At 41.8% G+C, this 12256-nt stretch overlaps 1 protein-coding gene across 1 annotated transcript; it reads left to right on the forward strand.

Moving 5' to 3' along the window:
- Window positions 1–7: 7 nt before the first annotated feature.
- Window positions 8–1876, forward strand: LOC112961367 (keratin, type I cytoskeletal 14-like). The gene is made up of 5 exons (XM_026056467.1): window positions 8–189; window positions 583–708; window positions 820–1046; window positions 1608–1699; window positions 1830–1876. The coding sequence occupies exons 1-5, from the start codon at window positions 31–33 to the stop codon at window positions 1874–1876; spliced, it is 651 nt and encodes a 216-aa protein (XP_025912252.1). The 5' UTR covers window positions 8–30.
- The last annotated feature ends 10380 nt before the right edge of the window (window positions 1877–12256 follow it).

Genomic DNA, 12256 nt, shown 5'->3' on the forward strand with positions numbered 1-12256 from the left:
TTGTTCCTCTCTTTGCACTCTCTGCAGGAGATGAGGCAGCTGCAGTCCCAGACTGGTGGCGACGTGAGCGTGGAGGTCAATGCTGCTCCTGGCATAGATCTGACAAAGACGCTAAATGACCTGAGAAACGAATACGAGCAGATCATTGAGAGGAACCGCAGAGAGGTTGAGCAGTGGTATGAAGTCAAGGTATGTAGCAATGCTCAGAGTGGAAGTCTCCTTCTGCGGGAAAACACAGGCATGCAATACTGGGGAGGCTGCTCACATGAACAGGAGTCCTTTGGCTGCCGGTGATCAGAAGAGGCTGCTGGGCGGAACACCAGCCTGCCCCTGCACACCTCGGGGAACTGCAAGGAAAAAGGTGTTGGGGAAGGACTCCAGCAGCAGAAAGGGAGCAGGCCGGGTCTGATGTACAAAGACTGGGTGGCAAGTCAGGATCTGAGGAGCAGTGACTGGGCTGCCTTCCAGCAAGATGGAACTAGAAGGAGAGGCACTGTGGTTATCTTAGTTCTCAGCTAGCAGATCTGCTCCGTGAGGGGGTCTTCTCGCTCAGAAGGTGTGTTTGGTATCTCACTCTGGCAGATGGAAGAAGTCAATCGGCAGGTCACCTCTAGCAATGAGGACATCCAGACAAGCAGCCACCAGCTCACCGAACTGAGACGCGAAATGCAGAACCTGGAGATCGAACTGCAGGCACAGCTCAGCACGGTACGTGGGGCAGGATCACTGAGGGCCCTTTCCTCCTTTGAGCGGGACACTCCCTCCTTGGGTAGGGAGAGGTAGTGCTCCGGTCCTAAGCTCCCCCATTTCCACTTTCAGAAAAGCTCTCTGGAAAACTCCTTGGCAGAAACCAAATCTCGCTATGGCTTGCTGCTGCAACAAATCCAAGGCCAGATTAACTCTGTAGAGGAGGAGCTGGCCAGTATTCGGTGCGAGATGGAGGGTCAGAACCAAGAGTACAAGATGCTCCTGGGCATCAAGACCCGCCTGGAACAGGAGATTGCTCAGTACCGGGCACTGCTGCAGGAGGGACAGCAAGACCTTACGTACGTATTCTGTTCGTAAATAAGGGCTTAATTTCATCACAGTCTTGTCTCTATCAAGACTTGCAGAAGACAGAGTACAATGTTCTACTAGTCTGTTGTTGAAATCTGAACACAACACATTTTTCACAGTATCTGCATTGAAATGTGTATTTTATAAGTTTAATAAGCAGACCAAACACAGAGGAAAAAATAAAGCATGCAGTTACTGATGTGCTTTTACAGTTTATCCAATTCTTCTTGGCATAATTACAGAGAATAAATCTCATGAGAGGAATCACCAAGCACAACCAGACTGTAATGCACTTCCTTCTTTCAACAGATGAACAATCACAGTGGGAATGGGAGAGAAGAAGTATTTTACTTTTATAGTCCTTTGTTATTTCTGCTTCTACAGCTTTCTAAGAAAATATAGCTGGAAGGGAATGGAATCATAAGATGAAAAGAACTGTTTCCAAATTTCAGAAAAAGTCTAGCTGTTACACCCACTGCATAGTATGTCGCAGTGTGTCTGTTTGTTAATGTCGTTATATTCCATTCATTAAAATCCCTTCCCTTTCACAGGACGTCTCAAGGAGCTGTCCAAGGAGGGGGAGGATCCTCCCATTCCTATTCTTCTACTTCCTACTCTCATAGTCAGTATGGTGAGAAGACAGGTAAGAAACCCCTTCCAAAGAGGATCCTAATTTATCCTCTCCCCATGGCTTTCCCATTTTGTGCTTCATTTCTATTTGCCTGTAAATACTATTCCCTGTGTTATGGTTTCCGTATTTGTCATTGCAACAGGTATTAAACCATCCAGTATCAAACCTCTTAACTTCAGGGTGTCTTAGCTTCACTTACAGAAACAGACTAAGCTTCTTCTCCACCTTCTTGCTAATACAGATGGACATTTACATAAAATGGATACATCTGAAACATCTGTGCTGCAGGAGACACTTGATTTCCCCATCAAATAGAGTAATGGTTTCCTCTTTCTTTTCACAGGGCAGTCAAGAGTGTGTTAGGATACAAGCAATGACGCTGGTGTTCTCCGATCTACCTACCGCTGTCTGACCAACCCGGTGTACACGGTGATAACACACATAGCACATTCACTGCGTGCCTCCACAACACATGGATTGCTCTACGGAAGTTATTCATGAAGCTAAGATGACTCCTCTCTAGGACTCTTCTAAAACTATCTACTTCTTCCTTTTTGTATTGTTCTTCATATGCAATCACTGTAATTTATAGTCATTAATCTGCACCAAAGTTAGTGATCTACTTTCTGCTGATAACAGTATCTCTAATAAAACTTTACTTTTCTGCAACGCAAAGAAAAATATGTGTCCAACAAGTTATCTGGTTTGTTATTAATTTAATGAATATTCAAATTTGGGTGGAACCAGTGAGAGACACATTCACATAGAAATTAAGGTTGTGTATATTATTTAATATGGTCCCAAAGAAAGTTGTCCTAACTTAATCAGATGATGTCTGGAAAAACTATCTGGAGTAGAAGAAATACATTCATACTGAACACAAGAGTGACACCTATGGGGAAGAAAAAAGGATGGGAAAAATCCTTTTTCATAGTGTACATGGCAAGGGATGTGCAAGCAGCTGAATCTCCAGGTCAGCAGCTGAGCTGAAAGAATCATTTGGAATAATTAAAACCGAAATTTCATGAAACTTTTGCTAAATTGAAAATATTTGCCTCTGGGTCAACAAAAAAAAAATCAATCATCTGCAGACAGCCTTCTCTACCACTTTCAGATGAGGACTGTCTGCTCTTGTTCAATACAAGCGAAGGATTAGAGCCATGAAACAAGTCAGAATGAGAAGTTCTCCTTCTAACACGAAGTTCAGTTGTTAGGATGATCCCTCCTGACGTGTTGGGAGATCGAGATACAGAGAGTGTTCTAGCTCCATGGTTGTGCAGTACTCTGGATGGGGGCGGGGAGGAGAGGTTCAGCTGCTCTTACTCAAACTGTTCCACTTCATATAACATACTTAGTAGGATGTGGGCTAGACAGTGGAAGAAGAATTGGTGAAATGACTCTCTCGTTCAAAACTTACACATCTGGGTTTCAGCCTTTCATTCGCACTGTGCTGAGAAAGCAGCTGAACAAGGTCTGCCACATATCAGGGGAGTGATTCAACAGGCAAATAAGGGTGGGTCCCACAAGCCTTCGCTGTTCCCTGAACTGAACACAAGTCACTAACATTTTTTATTCTGTCAAACAACATTGCACTTGCACTTTGGTTTGCAAACAGATTCAGGTTAGCTAAAATTTCATATTTTCAGACAGCAATTTACCATTTAGAAAGGCATCAAACTGCCTATAGATTACAATCCATTCTTAACACAGCAGGAAAAAAAAAAAAAAGGAGGTGAGAGGAACTCATTCCCTAGAAAACAAAAGGGATTTGCAAAGTCAAAGCAAAAATGCCTCTCCCTTGAGTCACAAAGGGACTCTCATGCCACAAGCTCATACAGGCTCATGTTCTACCTTACGCTATGCACTTCTCAGATCGACCAGTTCTGACTACCTCAAAAAAAGATCTAAACCTCAACATTACCTAACTATAATGTGCTTTGGGATAAAATACCTACTTGACTGCAGTTTAAGTAGAAAGAACGCTGCTGAGCCCCCAAGGGTGCTGCCTGCTGCCTGGCTGGCCGTCAGGAGCGATATGGAGGCTCCTGCCCCGCTCTGCTGCCCGTCTTAAGTGGGAAAGAGGAGAAAGCTCGGGTTGGGTGTGCCACCCCTCAGGTCCTGCACGTCGTTTTAATGGTAATGAGCTACACTGAGGCTGCCGCCACAGCTCAGCTGAGCGTACCACCACCTTTGGCTTTCCTTGGCCTTTGCTGGCTGGTGTTTTTAAGGCAGGATACACCAGAGCATAATCTGCCTGTCGTAATACCAAAGCCCATCAAAGCAAGACGGGGTGAGCTGAAATCTGGCAGAAACATTTGCAGTTTCCAGGCATGTGAATGTTTTACTTTGCTACAAGGAATAGGCTTTTTTCAAAGCTGATGAAGCGGTATGTCAGTTCGTACAGCATCCTCTAGTGGCAAACACAGAAAATATACAATTGGATTTGTGACAGAAACTCTTTAATATGGTGTCAAAATCAAATCCAAGTCCAGGCCCTGGGAGACAGTTAGGCCAACAAAGGAACAATTTTAAACTCTGCAAATAATTCTGCTGGAAAAGAAAATCTCTACCTGCTCTTTCTTCTGCCTCCACTGACACAACAGCCTGTCTTGAAACCTGACATCGCCTTCCTCCCCAGGGTGTATTTCCTTGCCCTCCCACAGGCTCTGATCTCCTGTCTCTACAGCTAAGGAACCTGCCCATCACCTGCAGAAGCAACATGTATTTTCTGGAATATTATAAAATCCCGGTTGCTGCTACTTTTGCCCATGACAGCACCATTTCCTACTTGGCTATCATACTTACCTGCTGAGAAATCAAATCATTGATTCAAACAGAGACAACTATACAAAGATGCAGCTTAAAATGTGTTTCATGGTCACATTTTCTACAAGGAAAATGTGCTGCTAAAAAACAATGGAAGAAAAATTTTTCTAACAAAATACATAAGTAATCTGACATTTTTAAGGAAAAATACGGTAATAAAATAGATCATTTTTTTCCCAAGAGTAATATTGTAGTACCAGAGGGGGCAATAAAGTAAAATAATAGATTGACATTAAAAAGGATAAAGATGCTGATTTGATAAAGATGCTGATTTGATAGAAATTCATTCATTATGAAGAACAGGAAAGAGAAAGAGAATAAGTACCTGTTTTATGTAATGCTCTCTGAAGGTTTTGAGGTAATTCCATATGAAATCAGCAAATCCAGATTAAGTCTAAACCTAGTGGACTGTTTTTGCATGTTTTTAATTAGTGTGTAAGCTGTTTTGTCTCTGTGTTCAACTCATTTAGCAGCAATAGTAGCTGACAGTCATAGAAAGACAGTGAACCTGATATTACCCATTAAAGAGGCGGAGAATTTCATTAAGAATGAGCCTTAATTATGTGGTGGTGTGTTTATAATTCAGGCCTGCAGGGGGGACTGTGGAGATACTGACATTTTGCACTCTTCCTATTCCCAAGGGCAACCGAAGGTATTCTGCATTACAATCTTTGGGTGTGTTTGAGTTTCTTAATTCTGGAAATTAATCATCTCCAGCTGCATAATATAAAATCTTCAGGAAGTCAGATGAAGCCTGAGCTATAGGGCAAGATAATAACCGTTCCCGTGGGTAACATCACAGCTGAGAGGCGAACTTAACCGGACAGAGAAGATCCCCAACAAGAACCGTGGACTAGCGGTGACTGAACTCCCTGAGAGACCTCCTCCGGATCAGGAGTGCCATATGCCTGCAGGATCTAGACCCACGCCAAACGCAGCCGTTTCACAGGGCAGCTGTCCATGTAGGCAGAGGCACAACAGGGCATTGCTTCCAGCTCCTGCAGCTGTGGGCACGCGCTGCCCCGAGTCTCTTGCACTCTTGGCTACAAGGAAACGGGACCACTAAGCCGGGCTCTGCAGGCAGCAGCCTGGGCAGGGCCTTCCACTGAACTCCCGACAGCCTTTTCCAAGGCAACCTTCCCCCTTGCCTGTCACCACTATCTCAAGTAATCAAAGAAAATCTCGTGATTCACTGTGCCTCTGATAAAAAAATAGACAAAAGGAAAGGATGAGAAAAAGCTGCTTTTGTGATACGTCTGGTATTTACTAGCCTACCATAATCATAAAAAATAACAGTAGTCAAGTTAAGACAGTACAAAAATTCTTATAGAAAAATCCATTCTTTCTGTGTCGCAAATAACACATTTCTACTAAGTTTCATGTTACACAAAACATTTTGGAGTGTAAATCCCAGCAAACTTCTGATTTTCTTTAAGTGTTCTCACACTATGATAGACCTCAGGGCAAATACTCTTTCAGGACTGACACAGCAAACATGCAATTTCAGGTACACTGCAGCTGACCCGCATAACTTGCTTAATACTGCCTTAAGAGAAGTTTATGCACATTGCAATTATTGTTAATAGCCCATTATTTATGAACCCACGCTCAGAGAAGCAGCGCAAAGACTGGCTGCGGGGAACACCTTTCCGTTGGCATGTGCTCCTGCGCCTGAACTGCCCCGGCTGCACTAGAGCCAGGGATCAGAGGTGCTTACTGCCTTGTCAACCTCTTTTTTTCTTACAGTATTTCTAATCTCAGTTCAAGTCTTCCCCACAGCCTAATGTCAGTCAGACTGCTGAAAAGGCTGAAGTCCTTTCATGATGGCAATACCAAGAAGTTCAGAGTGATTTCACACATGCAAAGATCTTAAATAACTGCTGAAAATTTTCTGTTAAAAATGCTGTTAGATACCATGTCAGCAGAATCTTACAGTTTTATCAGTTATTAAAGCTGGATGCATTACATTATCTAGACAGTAGACACAGATCTTACTGTTTAAAATGAGAAGATTTAAAGCTGAAGTGTCAGAGGCCGGTGGGAAACCCTGGATCTCAGCTACAGCTAGCAGCCAGGAAGGTAACGCCATGCACATACACAAATACTGCCCGAGCTGCCCATACCCGTCTCCCTGCTGAAAACTGAGCAAACTGCTGGAACGATCGGAAGTGCCAGGTGCTCCAGGGACTGGGCGACACGAGGAGAGGCTCAGAGAGCTGCGGCTGCTCAGCCTGGAGAAGAGAAGGCTCAGGGGGGACATTATCAATGTGTATAATTTTTAATCCATTTTATTTTTCTTCCTTGGGTACTTCACACGCTGATGTGCATTATCATTATAGTTCTGGTTTGAGAAATAAATCAACTCCACAGTTTAAAGCTATTTACACTTCTAGGGAAACAGAGACAATACTTGAGAGATTTCCAAAAGTACACAGCACATCCAGTTTCGTGTATTTTTCAAGTATTTATATTGCTCCCAGTTACTGAAGTATTTGAGTACTTCATAATCTTTTGTGTATTTTCCTCATAATACTCTATTGAAATATATCATGAGGAAATGAGGAACACTGAGAAATTAAATTTTATGCCCCAATATCAATAAAGAAGCTTGTAGCTGAACAGGAATCCAGACCTTTCAAGTTCAGCTCAGACACCCAGATAAAAATGAGAAAGTTGTCCTGTAACTTCTTTTAAAACTGAACCCTTATATGACTTTATTTCTTATATCTTTCAGTACAGAAATCTGGGCACCAATCTGCATTTCTCATACCGTAAAGCCTTCACCTAATCACATTCCCTCTAATTTGCAAAAACAGTAATTTTGAGAAAGTTAACAATGTTGCATACAGCCCTGCTTCTATCCACCCTCTCTTTAAACTTTTAACAGTTTTACATGTATGTGCTAGAACCTGCCTTTTTTGGCACAATAAACATTCTTGTCTTTGAATCTGTTAGCACAATTAGTGAGCATGTGGCAAGACAAACTCTGCAGGGATTTGCACAAAAATGATTAATGATGAGATATGAAAGCAAGAAAGCTAAGAATTGTATTTTAGGCTGACATTGAACACACAGTCATTTCAGAAACAGCCTCAGATCAGTTCCGTATATCATTGGTTCTTGCCACAAGGAAGTTTAAAGAAAAATAGAAGGAAAATCAGTGTCTGAGTTAAAGAGATTCAAATGTCTCACGCCTATGATCCTTAATACATTGAATACAACAGCAGTGTATATGGGATAGCAAGGAGCTGCTTTTTGGCAACAACTAAAAGGTACGCGCCCCTCTTTCGTGCTCCCCCCACCATGGTCCAATGACTCTGAGCACCCCTGCTGCAGGGAGGGGCGTATTGTCAAAATACATCTGCAGCTGAGATAAAATGTTCTTCCGTAACAATCCATCACTCGCTACTTTCTCAAAAAAGAATATGTACACAATGAATCTGAGGATCACGGTTTACTTAAATATCAGAGACAAATTCTAGATAGGAGAGAAAAACTTACAGAGCTGTGATTTTTAAGAAGGCGTATTTCATGATCAGTAGCTTGGGGCAGCCAAAGTTTTGATGAGCAGGAGAAGATATGAAGACATAAAATGTGCAGACAAAAGATTCAAGGAGCACATTTTCACTGATGGAGGCAGCTGTGAAAGGAAGAATTACCAGAAGGGACACTTAAAGAATTACATGCTAAATTCAGAATAATATCACTTTCTTGATTCTTTCACTGAAATACCTGCAAAATTGCAGGCACTACCAATGTACATTAAAATGTTCACAGAGTTCATTTAATTGTAATTACATTAGCAATTTAAGAACTTCCCTGGAAGCAAATTTAGCAGGATATGAGAAGAGGGAAGTATATGCTAGTGTCAATCAAGGGCAATTAAAAAAAAGGGGTTATAAAAAGAATTCATAAAAATACCCTGAAAAAGTACATACAATTTTTTAAGAGCAGTAGTGAAAAGTAAAGCAGAGTAGCTAAAGCTAAAGCAGAACAAACCAGGTGTCAGCAAGGAGTTTAGGTGTGGACCTTTCCCATCAGCACACTGGATGACTTGGCTTTAATAAGGGAGTCTCCCTTACTCTCAGATAGGTTGTAGATACACAAAATTCCCCGTGTTGTTCGCTCCTTATATTTCCTTTAGGGAAAGGCTGTTCTAATGCTTTCAGAGTTCATAGGTAACCAACCCTGCAACAAATTAAGTTTATTGCAGTGGGAGAAAAGACCTGAGCATATTGACAAAAGCACCTTCTTTCCTGAGCAAAGACTTTGCCATAAGCCAAAAAGGCTTTTCCAAGCATTTAAGTACGTGATATCACCTCGGAGGAGTCCTAGCAAAAACAAACGCAGCCACTGAGGTCAAAGAGATACATAAAAGAAAAAGCAGAATCTTTCTGGGAATGTACAACACAGCCTTACTAGAAATGCTGCATCAGGGACTCTTTTGCTACAGTCTAGTAGCTTATGATGTATTTGGTGGAATAAATAAGATGAAATAGTTATTCCATATGACAGTGTCTCTCAAGTTTTTCCGCTGATGACACTCCCTTTCAGATGCAATCCCAAACTGCCAAGAAGAGTTGCAATCCGTTCTTTGGGAATTTTTTCACATGGAACACAGAGGCCTTCCAGACCCTGATTTCCATGAACCAGATCATATAATATTATATGCAAACTTAATAAATGTGCATTCTATTTTGCAAAAACTCAAAATATACTGCTTTGAGGACCTGACAAGGGAGTCTACGGAATAACAAAGAACTACCTAGGGGAAAGGATGTCCCCTTCTCCTCGCTGCATCACACAAACCAGAATATATCCTTCGAGCCTCTTGCATTTTTGTTCAGTGAAGAAAAGCGCATGGACTTAAGTCCTCTATGCTCTAACTAGGGGCTTTAGTGTTAACAATAAAATAACTGTTCTTGTGTAGCTTTTTTTTGTCTGCATGCAGACACTAACATTCTGACACTATTCACAGGACTTGGAACAGTTTCCTGTTGGGCAGGTTTTTCCTACCCAAGGCTGAATGGGACATTCAGATCTACAGGAAGGAACGACCAGTGTGTCGTGTCTTTGGCAGGCAGAACTATCCTCCACACCTCTAAGAAAGGCCGTATATTTTTACTGCGCAAGTTGGAGAGTTGTGTGAATGCAGCAGTCTCTACCGAAAGAACAGAACTCAGATGTGCTGCTCCAGCCATGCCGTGCTGCAGCAGCAGTCGGGTGATAGGCAGTACTTATATTAAATGATATATTCTGTACCTGAGTCATTGCAGAATTCCTCTTTTTGATACAGCCTAATAATCAGATGCAGAAAGTTTTGTAAGCGAAGAAGCTGCTCCACTAGGATATGACTCTTTCTCATTTTGGGATATAGATTACCCACATAGAATATAGCTATAGAAACATGTTTGAGAGTTCCTTAAGAATAGTATGTAAGAGAGCTAGACAGCCACACTTTCACAATAAAGCACATTTGACTAAAATTACTAAATTCTTGTTAAGTGGCAAATTAATTCCATCATTTACAAGTGAAAAAGCAACATATAACCTGGAAAAAAGGTAAGTATCAGTCCACACAAATGCAGAGTTATGAAGCACAGAAAGCTAATACAGGAGGCTAATGACAGCAGGTAAGAAAAGTGGCTGGTATATGTTATGGCAAAATGAATACATTTTAAAAGTATATAGGGAGAACAGGAATTCAGTGCCTAATTACAGGATAAAGAAATACATACTTCTCTATTCAATAATTATTTCTTTGCAGTATTTGGAAGTAAATAAAGTGATCAGATATATTCCCCCCCATTAGCAGCCTAGTGGATTTTGAACAGTTTCTATTATTAACAAAATTTCTCATTTGCAAGCTCAAGTAACTTTTACCCAAGAAGTCTACAAAGTTTTCTAAGGATTTTTTTAACAGCTTTCAGGGCAATAGTAGACTATGAGCTCTTCATTTATATGTAACAGGTTCTGGACCATCACTAAGTAATGATAAAAAATCATTACTGCCTGGTATTTAAATAATTACTAGCTCTATGAAATAAATTTGTGGCTTAATGCAGCTCTCTATGGACATGTGTCCCTATCATAAACACTATGAGCACTTGCTCTAATTTCACTGACAGTTCAGGGCTTTCTAAGCACTAAAAGGGGAGAAGGTCCAAATTTAACCATGTACATACGTTACAACCATTTTTTGGTTAGTTAGAACAAAGCGGGGAAGGCTGCAGTGCGCTAGCTGTGCCCAAAATCTTGGAGAAGGATAAATGGAGTTGTTGATACAGGTGTCTTGGCCAACTTCCAGTTTGTATATTTGTTCTTTCACACTCCCCATATTTGCCCTGCAGTTTGACATTTCCCTCAGTACAAAGTGAGTGCAGCATTAGTGTGTCGTTTAAAATATCTGATGCATTTTTATGTGTGTATCAAGACTAGACAGGCCTTCATACAGAGTATGCATTTCATGTGGTGTGTGCTTACTTCCTTCTTTTGGTATTAAATGGATTTCCCATTGAAACATCGCAGCCTGGCGTCTTGTGCTCCAGGTGTTCTGTTTAGCGGAAACACATCTATGTGGCAGAATTCCCATCCCGGCCTGGTTGCTTCCTGAAAGCTGTGAATGCTGGGGAAGCAGCTCACTCCCCCTTTCTTAAAAACAGCATCTTCTGGGGAATCCCAGAGGTTTGCAGGGAGTGAGGGGGGACAAGTGAAAGAAAGAGAACTGAAGAAAATATCCACTCATATGTGAGGGATGCTCATGGAGGAGCCTGGAATAGCAAAAGCAACCTTCTTTTGAAAATTCACTTTGGATAACAGAGGATTTAAACATTTTAGAAATAACATTTTCATGAATCTCAAAGACCAGAAGACTAAGTGATTATGTTTTTTTCTCCTTATTTTCCTCTTTCAATAACAATGAAAGGACTGAATGTATAATCAGGCACTTGTTTCTGTTGCTGCTCACACCAGAAGTACTCAGGAAGTTTAAGGCTTATTTCTGCTACAACTATGGTTGAATTCTCATTTCTGTATAAAAACAGAGTTTTTCACATAAGCCATGTTCTGTATCTGTCTTCCACTGCTACCCAAAAGAAACCAAGAGCAAAGAAACAAATGGTGAAAATCTTATTCTTGACAGAAGGATTTTTCACAAGGGAAATGATGAAAACTGGATGAGGTGGGAAGCTGTTTTCCCAAGGCCCACACGTACTGTTTACCATCTGGGCTCCTTTCAGGCTCTGTTATCAGTCTACCACCTGCATTCCTCTGTATTAAAACCCTCTCCCGAGATTACGTGACAAAAGCCATCGTGTGACTTCACCATGGACACAGTGTACACTGCAGCAGAGGTGTGGGCTCCCAGCCCTTTCGTTTCCATACAGGTGAACCACAACTCTAGATTTATGAACGCTGCCCTTAGCAGGGAGACACGTTCTCTGAATCCCACCTTCTGTTTCAAGAGGAAACGGCTGGGGGGAGGGAATCAGCTCCCATGTAACAAGGTATTTGGAAAAGAAACACAGCCCACTTGACAGCAGCTGACCAATGGGAGGAATTTCGGTGTTGGCAGAAGGCTTAGGGCTGATAAATTCCACGGGGCTCAGATAACACATTCGAGAGACAACTCCCATTGTTCCAGGCATAAAAGAAGTGGGGTGGGGGAGAGGAGCGCGCACTCCTGCTCCAGGATCACAAACTCTGTGAACTGTAATTTGGGTCAGGTCCTTGAGACTTCTTATC

This window comes from Apteryx rowi, unplaced genomic scaffold, assembly GCF_003343035.1.
Source record: "Apteryx rowi isolate R43461 unplaced genomic scaffold, aptRow1 scaffold_1312, whole genome shotgun sequence".
Classification (NCBI taxonomy): domain Eukaryota; kingdom Metazoa; phylum Chordata; class Aves; order Apterygiformes; family Apterygidae; genus Apteryx; species Apteryx rowi.

What these genes read in the sequence shown, in the direction of transcription:
- LOC112961367 (XM_026056467.1), top strand. Translation starts at nt 31, where the DNA reads ATGAGGCAGCTGCAGTCCCAGACTGGTGGCGACGTGAGCGTGGAGGTC. An exon ending in AGCAGTGGTATGAAGTCAAG is followed by an intron (nt 190 to 582) that starts GTATGTAGCAAT and finishes TCACTCTGGCAG; the next exon opens with ATGGAAGAAGTCAATCGGCA. An exon ending in GAGGGACAGCAAGACCTTAC is followed by an intron (nt 1,047 to 1,607) that starts GTACGTATTCTG and finishes TCCCTTTCACAG; the next exon opens with GACGTCTCAAGGAGCTGTCC.